Here is a 16,436-nt window from a genome sequence, read left to right as displayed (position 1 = left end):
CAAAATTCCTCTCCCTTCCCACTTCCTATCGGGTCTTCATGAGTGGTTGAGAAGGGAGTCCCGTCTCTATAGTCCATCCAACCTCAACCACAAAGGAAGATGTTGGTATGGAAGGAGGTTATACAGGGTGCGCGGCTGACAGCTGAGAACATTAAACATGGCCATTAAACTCAAATCAAGATAGGTCACTAAGCAGAGAATGTACGTCAACAGTTCTCAGCAGCTACTGACTTGGGCTGGATTTGAACCAGCAACTTAGAAGTGGGAGACAGTATATCACATAATCAAGCCTGTGAGCCGTCCAGTCCCAAATCGACTTCAATGTTAGGAATTTTTATTAACGTTTGAAATTGAAGCTGCATCACTGGAAAGATGCCTACTTCTGAACTGGTTCAACATGTTTAACATTTCAATATAAAATGCTGATATCTTGCAAGTTATGAGGTTTCCAACCAGTTGAGAATAAAGGCATAACAGAGGCAGAAGTGAAATGGGGTTGCTCATTAGAGCTGGAATTATAATAGGAGCTGCAGTGCAAAATGAGGACAGTAAGTTTAAGAGAGAGACCTAGGAAGGTGATGCATCTGCAAAACAAGCGAAGAGAAGCAGAGACAGCCAGAGGGGTCAGAAGGGAGTCCAAGTGAGGCTTGGATGGAGGGCAAACTAACAAATGCTGGGGAAACATGCTGAGGTGAGCCGAGCTGGGGAGGAGGCAATGAAACAGCTTGCGTAACCTTCTTACAAAAACAACCGTCACTAAGACTGTTGGCTTAATGGAAAACAGGCTTTTTCACCTTGTGCTTTTCAAACATGTAAACACAGTTGCTTAAATATAACTCAACTATTTCAGAAGCTGTCAGGAGGTACTTTGGGGAGCTGTGATGAAGAGGGGGAGATGACCCTACTTAAAGCATTTGAAGTAATTAAAGACGATCATTATGTACATAATGTTATCTAGAAGAGGGATGTTCAGGATGGGTGCTGAGCTATTGGTTTTTGTTTTTTATCAAGAGAGACAACATTTAAAGGGAGCCATGACTACTGGACTCTTGTTTTCATAACCAAGTTTATGTCACTCTCCAATAATGAAGTAACCAGATATTTTATATGGTTATCTACTCATCAAACAGCCAAGAAGTCAACAACAGCGAGTGAGAACACACGAACGCCTATGGTGAATAATACTGTGGAAAGCTGTGGTTTATTCAGCTGCATAACAGATCCAGCCCTTTATGATATGGTTTTCATTTAAAAAGGATTAGTTCTTTTGCCATGGAATCTGGAAGGCAGCAAGTATGAGCTTGTGTCGCAAGGGACAGATAGCACACGAAAGACTGACATGGCAGGAACAGGCAGTGTGGCCTTTTAATCGCCCAAACATTTAATCTAAAAGCTTGCTGCCCACGTGGTCCTAGACACCTGTAACAGAGCTGGCCAAACCCCACTGACATCAATGACAGTCCTTTCATATGGTTTGATAGAAGTTAGACCAGAGCCATGAAGAACAGGGTGAATCATCTTATGATCTCTACAGCAATAATATCACATACCCACACTATTGACTACTTTTTCCAGCGGACATTCGCTCATGCGATTCTCTCTCGAGAATCCTTGCCTCTTTTGCAGAGTGGCTGATTCACAGAAGGGCAGGTATTGCCTGATGTATTCCAAGACTTTTGGTAAGATGCAGGAATCCAGTTGCAATGCAACTGAACACTCACCGTTACAATGGCCTGTCTCCACTGCATGTAATTTGTAGGACGTGGTCCCAGCATAGCAACCTTTTCCTGAAAAAGCTTCACAGTGTTTCCGGTAAGAATCAGCAGGTTCTGAGAATGCAGAGGGTAGTGTACCATGTGGCAGAAAAAGGAGTGCTCCACCAAACACAAAGTCCTAGAAAAAGCTAAAGTTGATCAATATATGCACAAATAAACTCGGTGGAAACTCCACATTGAAGAGGTAGCGTTACCTCAAGAAAACATCCTTCTTCTTTCTGATCTTAATGCTCACTCTTTTCCAAGTCCCATGTAGCATCTAACACAAACCTCTAAATGTGAAAGCTGTCAACCAGAGTGGCTCCAGCAGTATGCATTCAGACTCAGAAAGAACTGTGATTACACAGCATGGTGTAAATCATTCAGTTCCAACTCTCTCAGCACAGGTGGGGTCCTGTCCTATTCAGAATCCTGTCTCTCTGAAGGAAGACTTTTAAAGATGCAAAGTAAGCTACAAATCCCAGCTATCAGGGGTGACCACGTAATGGCTGTAACAGCCCGTTCCCCTACTGCATAAGGACTCAAAAGTGGCCATAGTGATTCAGTCTGATCATGCTGATGCAGAAGGGACTCACCTGAACCTACATACGCAATGGAGGCATGGGAAAGGCTCATGCAATGAATCCAATCACATGCCCAGGGCTAAACGTGCTCCTTCTCTGCCCTCGCACCCTCCCAACAGGATCAGGAGCTCAGCATGCTTACGCTTATAGTAACAATTGCACTGTCTTTTGTGTTGATGAGAGCTCACGATGGCTTCCACACCAGCCTTTCTTTATTGGCCCTATGGGCCTTAACATCACGCAGCATGTAGATTCCTGGCCACTTTCCATTCCTAGAGCACTACCCCATCTTCACGTCAGTCATGCACCCAGATGCTCAGTATTTCTAAACCCTTTCACATGCTTTCATACATGCCAACACCACGCAGAGGCAATAGGTTCCTGACACAACAGTATTGGTAAGAGTCAAGGATTGCTTTAACAGTCCAACTCCTCTTGAAGGAGTGAACACAGATATATCAAAAAACACTCATTGTAAAACATGCGTCAGTGACTCTCTACTGGGAATCACTTCTTTCAAGCTATCAATGAAGAAACACTGGCTACTTGTCATGATCACCCTAGAGCAAGCATAAAGTTACCTGAGGGCCAAAGGGCAATGTCCCCATGAAAATGTATGCACTGAGCTGTTTCCTTCCCTCCACAAGATTTAATCCACTTCTTGGACATAAAAAATGCTCACTCTCTCACTTGCTTCAGTCTGGTTTCAGAAAGCAGGGAATTGTTGCAGAAGGAGCACTGTGACTATGAATGAAACAGTGGTGGGCAGAGAAAGACTCTGCTCATTTCTCTTTTCTGGTGAGCAGAGGCTGCTGTGCTCCATCTGTAGCTCCTTGTGTGCAGAAAGCACCCTGGTGCATCGCAGAAGTAACATGCTGAAGGGTAACAAGCTGTTTGCTTTCAGCACTGCCTGAAGTGGGTGAGAATGAGACCTCAGAAAATGTGACATGCATTTCCTCAGAAGATGAAAAGGGAATATAAATTGTAGGGTGGAAAAAAGACAAAACCCTGGGATAGCTGGGTGGGATTTCCCACCCACTAGGAAAGAAAGACAAAAGCTCAGTAAGAGCGGCTGACGGGTCTGTCACTCAAAGTTACCAACCTAAGGGGAAGCTCTTGCATGCAATCACTTGAGTGCACTTTCCTAAAACTCCTGTGAAACCAGTGAAAGCCTCCAGTCAACTACATTAATGACTGAGGGTCAAACCTGAACAAAGAGATGCGACATGAGACATCCTTTAAAAGAAAATGCAAGGAGAAGGGAGAGACAGTGGAGCATATTTGCCAAATATGTGCAACACAAGTAACCACAAATCTCCCACACTCTACCCCATCAGGAAGCCACCCACTGCTGAGCACTGGGGGAAGCAGGGCAGCCTGGGGAATGCACTATAGGAGTCAGGAATGCTGGCTACCTTCCCCACACTGGGGGATGAATTCTCCATTCCTGGAGGTGGGAATGAGGAGATGGCCAACATCAAAAGACAAAGAGGTGTGAAGTAACTGTAATATATATAATTCTACCAGCATCAAGTCTTCTGAAGTCTCCAAACAAGCCAGTGGATACATGCTTTATGGTTCCCAGAGCAGCAGAAGTCTTTTTCACAGAAATAAATATTTTTCAGCCTTTTTCTTTTATTCTTTTTTCTTGGTCTACGTTGCCAATCACTGTGGGCTTGCAGATTCAATGCAAGAAGAAATCCATCCTATCTGACCTCTTACACTGATTCACCAAAATGACAGGTGACTATAGCGGACAGTAACAAACCTGCGTGCTCTCTTTGGCTTGCAAGAATGAAAAAAAACCCAACTGTCTAGAAAAAGAGTTGCACAGGAAATGCATGATCCAATTTTATTAGTTGCAGTTATAATCTAGCAATGGATCAGTCTGCAGTAGTTCAGCTGAAGACATTTACTATACGGGCATGGTATTTTCAGTGGTATCCTTGTCACAGCCACTTCCATCACTCAGGAGTGCTCCTCATCCTTACGGAAACTTTGTTTCCAGTAATGCTCCTCCTATATACCAGCTCCCTAAACTCTTGGGATTTTTCATAATGATACAGCTGGGAAAATTCGTAATCCCAGAACCATTTGGCCTTGGCTGTTCATAAATGATTTTAAAAGCTCAGCACGCTATCTCACTTAGTCTCACTCATTTGATCAGCAGGGAGAGACTCAATATCAAACAGGAATGTTGCAAATTATGGCTTGGTATCAAAGCAATTTGGAAATGATATGTTCAGACCAATACTGAAGTGGAATTCTCTGGGTAGTGGGCATGCCCGGTTGCCTACAAACCTCAGGCTAATGAAGCCAAGTTTGCTTTCATATTGTCTAAGAATGCCACATGAAGAAAGTAAACAGCAACTTGAAAAGAGACACTCTTGCTTTGAATAACTTTGGCTTGAACGTGTTAATGTGAAGACAAATTACAGAGGAACAAAAAAGCCTGTTATCTTCAGAAGAAGATATGTCTTTAGAGGGTCTTTAGCTGATAGAAGGTACGGCATGCATGATGACAGCTTTTTGCAGACCGCGTAGGAGTTTTTCTCATATGATTCTGTTCATTATACTCAGAGGTGCTGCCTGCAATAACACATTTGGGAAAAAATTTCAGAATGAGCTGCAGGTATGTATTGTAGTACTTAAGATATAAAAAGAAAACATGAATACATTTTTCTAAACAAAAAAGTTGATTTTTTTTTCTTTGAATGGAGAGATCATATCTGGATTAGTATTGAAAAGGTGTCAATAACAGAGTGAAATAATGGAGAAAGAGGTAAAAAATACACCCAATGGAAAGGATGACACTTAAAATGAGTAGATGGGAGTTGATGCTTGTGCACACAAGCAGAAAAGCAGAAAACAAAGTCATTATTATAATGCTCCTGTAGAAAAACTCAGTTAGCCACATTACTTCAAAGCTAAACCAAAGCAATCTGCATTTTTATCAAAAATTGACCATTGATGACCATGGTGGCTCATGATGGATACTAAGGAAGAGTTCTGCCCTCTTGGGCTAAATCTATCCCATGTTACATAGCAAGCAGCTTTACTTGAGATAAAGGAGGTGCTAGACAGGAAAGAATTTACCCATTGAAAGGTCTAGTGGTTGCGTTTTTGAGAGGAAGAAAAGAAGCTGTGCTTTTCCTTTGAAGGACAGATACTTTTCCTAAGTATAAAGACTACCTAAACTAAGAAGCAAACTGTTTCTAGGGAGCATTTCTTTATCCTGTCTATAGTTTAAATGTGTATAATTAAAATGAATATTTAAAATTTGTTAATTTTAATTAAATGTTTTAATTATTGTTAATTATTAATTAAAATGCTAGAGCAGAAACCTGCCACTTCATTAGCTATCTCCGGACTGATGCCAGCAAACAGCAGGGTGGTAGGAAGGAAGCACAACTGGTAGCAGGTGGAAGAGACAGGCAGGCTTTGGACTCTCACTGGCAGGTGACAGTCAGCTACCAGAGGATGGACATCAGAAATTTCTGAAATGTCAAACTGTCCCGTATGTGGATGAGTGTCTCAGTGGACTTTGGAGCAGAGAAAGAAGGTATAGTAAAAAATACTCATTTTTAAGGCTGAACACCCTAAGCTAATTAGAGCCCAGCAGGAAGGAATCTTTTCAAGCAAGTGAGAACAAACAATTATGACCAGGCTCCTTTTGCTCTGATTTGTTTTACCTAAACAAGAACAAAAGCAGAAAACTGAGAAAACTGTGGGTCATTCTTCTCTTTTTTGGAAACTGGGGTTCAAGTAAAGACATAGATGACAAAACTCCCTGCTGTGTTGGATCCAGCAAGGGAAAGAGGCCCAGCATCTGATGTAGGGAGGATTTTGCAAATGGAAAGGGATCAGTGAGAACAAAGAAGGCCTGTTTATTTCGTTTGTCTAATAAACTCTTTTTGCTGAATTTTATTCCCAAACACAACTGTTGGCCAAGAGGCAGCCAACCTTGTTCCACTACAGTGCAGCCTTCCACTGACATAACAGTAAAGGGAACCACATTTTTAGAAGCAACAACATTTCCACTGGCGTTGCTGCTGCTGAGTTACTACCGAAGTTTTTTTCCAAGTGACAGTCTGGGATTTATCACCTTCCCCAGCTCTGCAGTCATTTTCACCTGGAACCTGTTGAACTCAGCAGGCCAGGCAGACAGCATGGGTTACAGGCTATTGGAACCCAACTGCTAGTGGAAAAGTAAATATTTCAGCTAGATTGCTGCCCTTGTATAAAAACAAATGATTATTTGGTAAATGGCACTTGCAAACCTAATATTTCCTGTGTTGGTGTGTACTGTAGAGGTTGCACAATGGGGACTTGTACTGTCCCTATGTTTTGGGTCACTGGGTGCACAAGGCTGTTGCCAGCAAAGCCAATGAAGTATGAAACCAGAACCCTTGTAGCAGGAAGCATATGCAAGATTTGCCAAATCATTACGCCCCAGCTATTTAACATGACCTTGGCTTAGTCAGCAGAATAAGCCTTCAAAGAGAAAGACATAGCCGGCAAAGCCACAAAGCTATTGATTAAACGAAAATTGTGTTGTCTGGGAATTTCAAAATCACTGTCATTTGCCTGTTTGGTGCAGTTTTATTATGTTAAGTAAAGCTGTACAAGATGCTCAAAAACAAAGAAATTAGTGGGACTGCAAGAGAATGTTGCTTCACTAGGGATTACACAGACATCCCTCACAAAGCGTAGAGTAAAACCATAGAAACCCTTGCCCAGAACCACACTAATGCTTGCCACAAGAGTCCAGAAAGCAATGGGAGGTGGACATTCCCACACCCAGTTCCAATGTGGTTACATTCCAATACTGTAAATAAACTATCAAACTTGGAAGATACAAGGGTGAGAAAAGATACGCATGATAGAGGGAAGGTACCTCGCCACCATGCTAGGATTAGCAGGTTCAGTAACCACACCTGTAAATATCTTGCAGTTTTACATAAAACTAAAAAAACCCACCCAAAACTAAGCCTATTATCCAGAGTCTGGCACATGATACTACTCAAATCTCTCCATTTCTCCTTCCCAATCTTCTTTTTCTCTATGTGATTTCTGTATGTGATTTTCTTTATGTGATTTTTCTCTATGTGATATCCTACTGTCATTGCAAAAACAACTAGCCCAGACAAGGTTAATACCACAGGGATATTCTACTTCTGGGATTCAAATTAACTTACTCAGGTTTCATGTACTGTATTATATTGGGCAAACACACCTCCTGTTTAGTGGTGCTCCATCACTACCTCTTCCTCAGGTCAAACCATCCATGCTTGCAGAATTCTCCACTGATTTTTTTTATTTACATACGTTTGGATCTATATCTGTCTTTGATCTCCACTTCCTCTTGACTTAGGACACAGTTTTCAGAAAGCTATTATCAAGGTACTTACGTACATAATAATTTTTTTTGTCTAAAACAGACCCCTCATTGTGTTACCAAAAGTGGAAGAAGCATCTCCTGAAATGTGAGGCTATACCTAGTTCTCTCTCAAAACCAGAATATGTTATTAAGTAATCGCTTTTACTAGATCATACCGATTCTGATGTACAAACATATATGATGAAGTAGGCAGTGTTCCATTATGTCCTTTTGGAGTTGCACAGAGAAGGGCAACTTAACTGTGAAAATGTGCTTGCAATTATCTGTGGAGGAAGAATGAAACCTGGGAGGAGGGGAACAAGAAAAGGGAGCCTGGGAACAGAGAGAGACATTCCACAACAGATTTACAACACAAATGGCAGAAAATAAAATTAGCAACTCCAGGGTGGGTACGGACTGCTGCCAGCATTTTTGGCCAGCCTCAGGGTATGTCTACACGGCAGTCAGTCACTCCCAGTAATCCTGAGACTGCAATATACTGGAACAGCGACATACTCCTGTGAGATTTAAAATGGAGAGTGCTGGCACTAGTAGAATATAGCTGGGGCAGTAACTGCCTGAATTAAACTACCCAGCTACTCAGGAAGTCTTGGTGCAGCAACACAGTGACTAGTACCTGAGCTTGCTAGAGTAAAGCTTGCATGGGATTGCCTCTGGCTCCAGTCGTCCTTGGGATCCAACTGACCTTGATTTTCAACCCCTACAAATGCAGACGTGAGTTCCAACACATTGTCTTTTGCAGCAATGGTCAAAACAGCCACACAGGGTTTTACAAAGGCACAGAGGGAACTGCGCCACGGCTCTCCAACACAAGACAGAATCTACATCCCAACTGCCAGCAGTGCCATTGGAGAGGTTTATCCAGTCACAAGACAGATCCTGTAAGCCACAGGAGCATCCCTGAGCCATCACATAAATGGATACTACCCTACAGACTCACAAGATGGGCACCTCTTTGCAAGGTCTCTCTCTGGTGAAACATTCACGCAGGAGTGAATAAGATACCTGTGGGCATGTGTTAAGCTAGAGTCTTTAACTACATGCTGAAATACCACCCTATGCATAGAAGTTTGGCCTCATTGGCAGGACAGAGGGACTAGAGTTAAAATTGAAGTTGTCCAGATAACCCTGAGACTGAGACTTCGGTGCTTCTATGTGTTTGATTCTACAACTTTAGTAATGTTGGTTTTAATGCCTTTTGGGAGGTAAGAAGTAATCTGGGGACAGATTGCTTCCTGGCAATTAATTGGTGTACTTTTGCAATAGCAATGAAGAAAAATGTTCCACAGAAATTCAGGTCAGGCAGAACCTGCCTAAGAAATGCGGGACTAACTCATGCCTCTGCTACACTTCAAACAGCAGTTGCAAGGTCTGCTGCCTTCTCTGTGACTGATCTCGCTGTCAGCACTATAACACACAAGGATCCTACTGGCTGCTTTGCTCATACTTCTAAAAACCAGCTCTTTACAAATGTTATGAAGAAATCTTTCATTGCCATCATTACAATGCAAATGGTCAAAAGAGCAATACAGAGCAGAAAAAGAAGTTCAGGTGGGAGCTTTTTTGAAAAATAGAGTTAATGTTTGAAGTCAGCCAGGATAGAAACTACACTCAGTTGCCTACATCGGCAGAGCCATGCGTTCAAGGCTAGACTACGGCGAGCTCTAAAAAAGACAGAATTGTTTCTTTCCTAACAGCTTCTCGACTCCCACATCCTGCACCTAAATGTTATAATCCCAGGATAAAATGAGAGAATTTGTAGCAAAAGTCCCTCCATTTTTATATAATTTCCAGAACCACTCCCCTTGCACCTCCACCATGATTTGGCTGGCTGGCTCCATTGCTGCCGGCACCGCACTGACTGTAATCACAAAAGAGACTGCTTAAGAAAAAGAAACAGTTTTATATCAGCACAGTGTGCACTCTGCAGCATTACCTGACTGCTCAGATCTGTCATAGTATCATAGAATCATTAAGGTTGGAAAACACCTCTAAGATCATCGAGTCCAACCGTCAACCCAACACCACCATGGCCACTACACCATGTCCCTAAGCACCACATCTACACGTCTTTTAAATACTTCCAGGGATGGTGACTCCACCACTTCCCTGGGCAACCTGTTCCAAGGCCTGACCACTCTTTCAGTAAAGAAATTTCTCCTAATGTCCAATCTAAACCTCCCTTGGCACAACTTGAGGCCATTTCCTCTCGTCCTACTGCTGTTACTTGGGAGAAGAGACCAACACCCACCTCGCTACAACCTCCTTTCAGGTAGTTGTAGAGCACGATGAGGTCTCCCCTCAGCCTCCTCTTCTCCAGACTAAACAACCCCAGTTCCTCAGCCGCTCCCCATCAGACTTGTGCTCCAGGCCCTTCACCAGCTTCGTTGCCCTCCTCTGGACACGCTCCAGCACCTTAATGTCCTTCTTGTACTGAGAGGCCCAAAACTGAACACAGGATTCGAGGTGCGGCCTCACCAGTGCCGAGTACAGGGGCACGATCACCTCCCTGCTCCTGCTGGCCATACTATTTCTGTACAGGCCAGGATGCCGTTGGCCTTCTTGGCCACCTGAGCACACGGCCGGCTCATGTTCAGCCGGCTGTCAACCAGCACCCCCAGGTCCTTTTCCTCCGGGCAGCTTTCCAGCCACTCTTCCCCAAGCCTGCAGCGTTGCCTGGGGTTGTTGTGGCCGAAGTGCAGGACCCAGCACAAGATGTCGCATTTACTGTGGTGGTCCTCAGCTTCCATGTGAAACTTTTCATTTTTAAAATGCATTATGACCAAATCTTTATAAATTGCAGGGTGGGGGAGAAGGGGGACTGTTAACTTCCTGTTTGGTTCTTAGGAATTAAGCTTGTATGCCTGCACCACACTGACCTGGCTTTGCCAGTGTAAGTTGTCACAGGGCGTTATTCTGTACCTTTTGGATCTGCTCAAGACACATTCCCCTTCAGCCTGCGATATTTTCACATTCTGCCTTACAACTATTTGCATGACAGAATTTCTCTGCTGGGTGCTGCACTAGACAGATCAGGGAGGTAAGTTTATTCACAATTCTATTAGCATAAATATCAGGCCACAAAGGGAACATCCAGAGAGTACTTTTCCCTTACCAGCAACACCACTATTGCTTGAGACACACCACAGAGGCCATACTTAATTATGCAGCAAATAATTATGCACCCTAAAGCAATTTTAACCAAGCTACATCTATCAATTCTTAACATCTAAAGCAAATAATCATACTGGACAGAAACCTGCCGGTTCTAAAGTCTTCTCTTGTCTGATTCTAAATCCGGAGCTGTTTGGTTTGTGGACTATAGGCTTTTTACCTTTGGACTCGTTTTTGTCCTCATCTGTTTCAGCTTCAAGTTTGAGGCCACGCGGTTTCAGACTGTTGGCAATGGACTGCATCTTGCTTATTGTCAGTTGATTTTGATTCACGTTCTTAAGGGCATCTGACACAGCGTGGCTTCCAGCCATACCACCTCCGGCTATTCTCTCACCATCTAGGCAGTGCCAGGTTCCGCTAGCTCATGAATGGGAATCCTCCCTCCTCACCCAAGCCTGCCCCCCATCCCACAACAGGAAAGCCGAGGCTGTTGAAAGAAACAGGAATGGCAACAAAGCTGGCATTGTCGTCCTGAAAAACCACTGGCTACAGCCCACCCGCTTCATTTAGGGGATAACGGATATAAGGATGAATCCCAGCTTTTGTTTAAAAAACTTATTTGCCTTTTTCTTTGGAGAATGACTTGAAAATGGTAACAATGTCACTGCTGTAGGCAAAAAGGGAACCAGGGGAGGGGGAAGTGGCACTATTTTTCTAAAAGTCACAGTTGTTCAGGGTGGTCTTTGGGGTATGAATCTTAGATCAACTTCACACTGGTGCAGTTCATGGAAGAGGAGGGAAGCACCATTCAGGATCCTGTTGACAACAGTAGGGCATTTTCAAGCTCTTACTGATGGAGTTGCCCTTTTAGTCTGAGGAAAGATGAGTAAGAAAGCATTCAGCATATTAAGTTGTTTATAATATGAAGACCTTCGACTTACACTTTTTAAGACTTCAGAGACCACTGTGATCTCTGTCTTCTCTTTTGTCAGAACACAGTACTCCACCTGGATAAAAACTAACTAACTGTGGTTACATAGAAGTGTGTTATTTTAAAAGATACCCACTGTTGACCACACTGAATGAAGGAACGAGGTTTGCTGAGGGTCCTGTCTTGCATGGTAAGAAGTTTATGATATGCAGCCTCATCACATTTTCAGTGGTCTCCACCTTGCCTGTTACCTTTTTGTAACAGCAAAATTATTCTCCTGGACTCTTTGTAGGAAAAATTGTATCTAAATACAAATGGATGTTCCCTTTGTGTCCATGGACCAAAATTATCACTCCAAATTTGAAGACACAATTACAACAGCTAAAAGTTATATCACTCATCCCATCATCAAGCAACAACAACTCTGTAGGTTAAACCTGAAGATGAACTTTTATAGGACCTATAAGCATCACCCTAATGGACCTATTTAATGATGTCTCCATGTTTTCACAGTGCAGCTGTCCATAATAGTGTTTTTTGCAGTGAGTCCAAATGACATTAGTGGCAGATTAGGAATCTAACACATCAATTAGTAATCCATTCACTTTTTCCAAAGTCTACATCAGAAACTATCTGTGAATGCCAAACCGGGCTTGTGATCTCCACAGACATTTGTTAGTCTTAGGGAAAGAAGTAATAAACCTCAGCTTTTCTACACTCATAAGGAAATCAGCCTTCAATAAAGCTCACAATTATGGCTCTCCAAAATTGATATTTTTGCCAATATGCATGTAAGTTTTGATTGGATTTTTTTTTTTTAATTAAGAGACTTGCACCTAGTTTTCCTTCATTTTTAAACCTGAAGCTCACGTCAGCTTCGTTGTCTTCCTCTCTGCAATGCGTTTCCTTACATTTCACAGTCACTTAAAAACTACAAGTTTGTAGGTAAAGTGTGCAAACGATCCTTCTATTTGCACAAGACGTGCTGAAACAGGACTGCTCAGAGCATCCTGTTGCAGTTCAAAAACAGACAAATAAGGAGAGGTCTGACACCTCGGTAAGGTCAATGAAAAGATTCCTGTTGACTTCAATGCCAGAAAGGCACCAGTAAATTGACCGGACTTTGAAATAAGTAACTAGGCCACTGGTGGATGACAGGATAGAGGGATGATTTTGATGCTCATGTTGGGTGATGAGAGACAGATGGCATTTTTTCCCCTCTGTTTTGATTTGGCACAGTGGGTTTGATTATGCATGCTTATGGCTGGGCTTAAGCAAGGGAAGAGAGGGCAGAAGGGCTGGAGGGCTTGCTCCAGTGTGTGATAGAGAATTGCAACTCACTGTGAAACAGGCTAACCTGGAACACGTCCCCACAACACCTGTGGCAGCAGAATCCTGCCAACAGCTTCTCTAACCTAACCCAGCTAGCTCCTTACTGGCTGAGTTGCCTTCTCAGAGCTACATTCCCCAGACCCAGACACCTTAGGTCCCTAGACTGGCTCTTACAGACCCTCCAAGCCCCTCCAGTACTCAAGTACTCTTCCCAGTCTCTCTTGCCTGAGCCTGTTCTAGTCTCTTCTCTCTCAGTAAAGTGGCTCATAAGGCAGCTCTGTTAGAAAATGCAGTCTCCTTTATCATTTGTCCTTCTTCACCTGCAGTCTTCATTTAAGCTCTCCATCTCTCCCCGGAATTGGGTCTATGAATCTCCTGAAGAGAAGATTCTCTGCACAATAGCACACTCACTGTCCAAATCCTCCAGGGTACTGAACCCAAGCCACTCTCTGTCAACCCCTTTAGACATCTCATACCCACCTCTTGAAACAGTTTTCCAAGATGGAGGCAAAGAAAGAAAACCAGCAGAGAAAGGACATTATGGTCTTACCACCAAAATTGCACTCAGAAAAGAAAATGGAGTTTGCTATTTTCTGCAGAGACAGAGAACTGCATCCGAAAGCATTACATCCCCTATTTATGTTGTGGATTTTTTGCAAGGCATTATTAGAAGGAAGCTTGACAGCTCTGCTGGGAAACTTGGCAAATACGAGGACAGACCAGTCTCACTCTTTTACACAGCTGGATTTTGTGCAGCTCAAGTATTTTTCCCTCCTGCTTTTGGCCCATCCAAAGATGAGTGCTGAATTTCCCTTAACATTACCCATAGGTTAATTTGTTATTAAGTTTAGGCTCAGTTTAACATCTTGGCATGCAATTTAAATAAAACCAAAACCAAATGTCCTTCATTTCTGCTGAAACCACCCTCGGTTTGGCTCAGCTGCCTTTGGTGTCACTGAAGGGTGAACAAGAGATTAATTTTCGTCTTGTCATTTTTGGTAGCAACCTCAATATCCTCCATGCAACTTTGAAATACATTGCCATAAAATAATTATTTGTCATGGAATGAGATTGGCCAGAATCTGAACACGATACATTGGCTCTGACTTAGCTGTCAAATACTTGTTACTGTAGGAAAGGAAGATACAACAGACACATAAACAGTAGGAGTCCAGAAGGGCGCAGACAAAACTTACGCATGACTTCTTACTAAAGGAACAATGGTGGGATTTCCCACCTCCCATCCAGAGAGGCTAGAGGAAGGAGTAACTTGAAAATCCCATAGGTACAGCCCTTGCCCCTCTATAAATTTGTTCCTGGTCTAATTCTATACCTTACACAATCTAACTGTGACACAGTGCAACCACAGTGATGTCAATGGAAAGGGAAAAAAGCTTGTAAGTATTATGAGTAAGTGCATATTACACTTAGCCTGGAAAGCAGTGAATGTGGATGGTGACCTTTGGGTTAACTCATTAACTGCACTAAGACGATGCAGGTGACTCTTCTAGTCAATTTTGTTCTCTTCTGTCCATTGGATATTTACAGGCAGCTTTAAAAAAATCTTCAAAGTCACCTGCAGAAAGTACCCGGTAATTTCATTCTGCAAATTTCTGTCTGAGTAGGAATTATCACGTTCTTTGCCTTTTTTTTCCAGTCAGTGTTCAAAGTGTGTTAGTTAGCTGTGATTGAGCTGATAAATCAAGTTATATGATTTCTTTCTGTTGATCAAATAATACTGCTTAAGGGCATTTCCAAAATACTGATGCTTACAATTTCAGCCATAGTAGATTACTTCACACGCAGAGATGAAAACATTACCGAAGTATTTAACTACTAAAATCCTTGACATAGACACCTGAACTTCAGAGATAATTTAGCAAATTCAAAGATTTTTGAAGTTGATGTCATTTTTGTGGACAGTGTGCTACAGTGTAAACAAAAGCAGAATTTGTCTCTAACTACTACCATCAATCATTTAAGAGAATGAGGCATCTTTGCGCTACTCAAAATAGCACAGGAAGTGCTATAGCATAGAGTGGAAATAGCATAGAGAATATACATAGAGTGGAAAACACGGGAGGATCAAATAGAAAGATTTATGTGTGCTGAACTGTATATTTACATAAGTCTCCTAAAAATTAAGTTATTTATCAATCTGCTTGATTTACGAAATCATAATAAACATGCCACACTAGTAATTTCACTTGTATGGCTTTAAATAAAAGTATGCTATAGTGGCACCAGTAAAGAAAGAAACAGAAGGATAAGTTCTTACTTGTGCCCAAGTTCATGTGCAATTGTAAATGCCAGATTGAGACCGTTGTCTTCAGCAAGAACACACTTTCTCTTGGCACTGCAAACACCTCCCAGGTAAGCAATTCCTGCAACAGAAACACAGAGAATGTTCCCATCAGAATCAGTGAAACAGCTCATTCACTCAAAACATACAGCAGTAACTCAACCAAAATGATAAAAAATGTGCCCAGTATAAAAAATATTAGAGCAGTTTGCATACAAAATCATCTGAGTGTTTTGTTCATCATCCTATTGAAAAATCAATCTAGAATTTTGTCAGACAGGAAGCAAGTTAAACACACTCACCTTCACTGCTTTCATTGGAAAATATATTTCACTGTCGTCTCAAAAACGTATTTCACTGACTCAAAAATTCATCTAAGCTTATCTATATATGGGAAAATTTAAGATCTTTTCAGAGAGTCTCTGCTTTTATTGTTTTATTCCTTCTCCCCAACTTGATCCTGAAAATGGGGAGAACTCCATTTAAATGCTTGTTACGGCTACTTCGATATTAGAAGATGCAGTGAAGTAACCTTAACAAACATGCTGGAAAAAGGGGAAGTGTAAAGACCTTCCACAAATGCCTTTCATTTTTTTCACAGCAGATAGGTTTGCTTATATTTAACAGAAAACAAGAAATCTATTTCCTCGCTGTAATACTGTTCTCACAGAGGGGTAGCTAAGATCTAGCTGCTTTTAATGAGTAGACCACAACCATGCAGTGGAGACATGATCTCTTTTTTTTTTTTTCCTTCTGTCAGAGTTGACAAAGCTGTGTTTATCAGGGGGCAAACGGTGTAAAACTTTAGACCTGCAAGAAGTCCAGTTCCGGTTTTATGAGTTTTGACAACAACATGGACCTGGATATTTGTTGCCAGGGGGATTCTGGATGGAATGAAGGGATGGGCAATAGCCTTTTAATTCGGCACTAGCAGCAGAGAGTGAAGGCAGTGCAGAAATCAGACACTAACATTTGCTTACTTTAAAAGTGCTGACTGTGGAAGGCCAGATTCATACCA

The 16,436-nt window shown here is 42.2% G+C and overlaps 1 protein-coding gene across 1 annotated transcript in view; it reads right to left on the bottom strand.

The window, feature by feature from the left end:
- ADAMTS17 (ADAM metallopeptidase with thrombospondin type 1 motif 17) overlaps positions 1–16,436 on the bottom strand; it is a 191,965-nt gene that overhangs the window by 101,155 nt on the left and 74,374 nt on the right. Inside the window, exon 8 of the mRNA XM_075159828.1 lies at positions 15,395–15,500. Within this exon, the coding sequence (XP_075015929.1) occupies positions 15,395–15,500 (106 nt within the window). The remainder of the gene's footprint in view (positions 1–15,394; positions 15,501–16,436) is intronic.

Source organism: Calonectris borealis, chromosome 11, assembly GCF_964195595.1.
Source record: "Calonectris borealis chromosome 11, bCalBor7.hap1.2, whole genome shotgun sequence".
Taxonomy (NCBI): Eukaryota; Metazoa; Chordata; class Aves; order Procellariiformes; family Procellariidae; genus Calonectris; species Calonectris borealis.
This window is presented reverse-complemented; position numbering and strand designations above follow the sequence as displayed.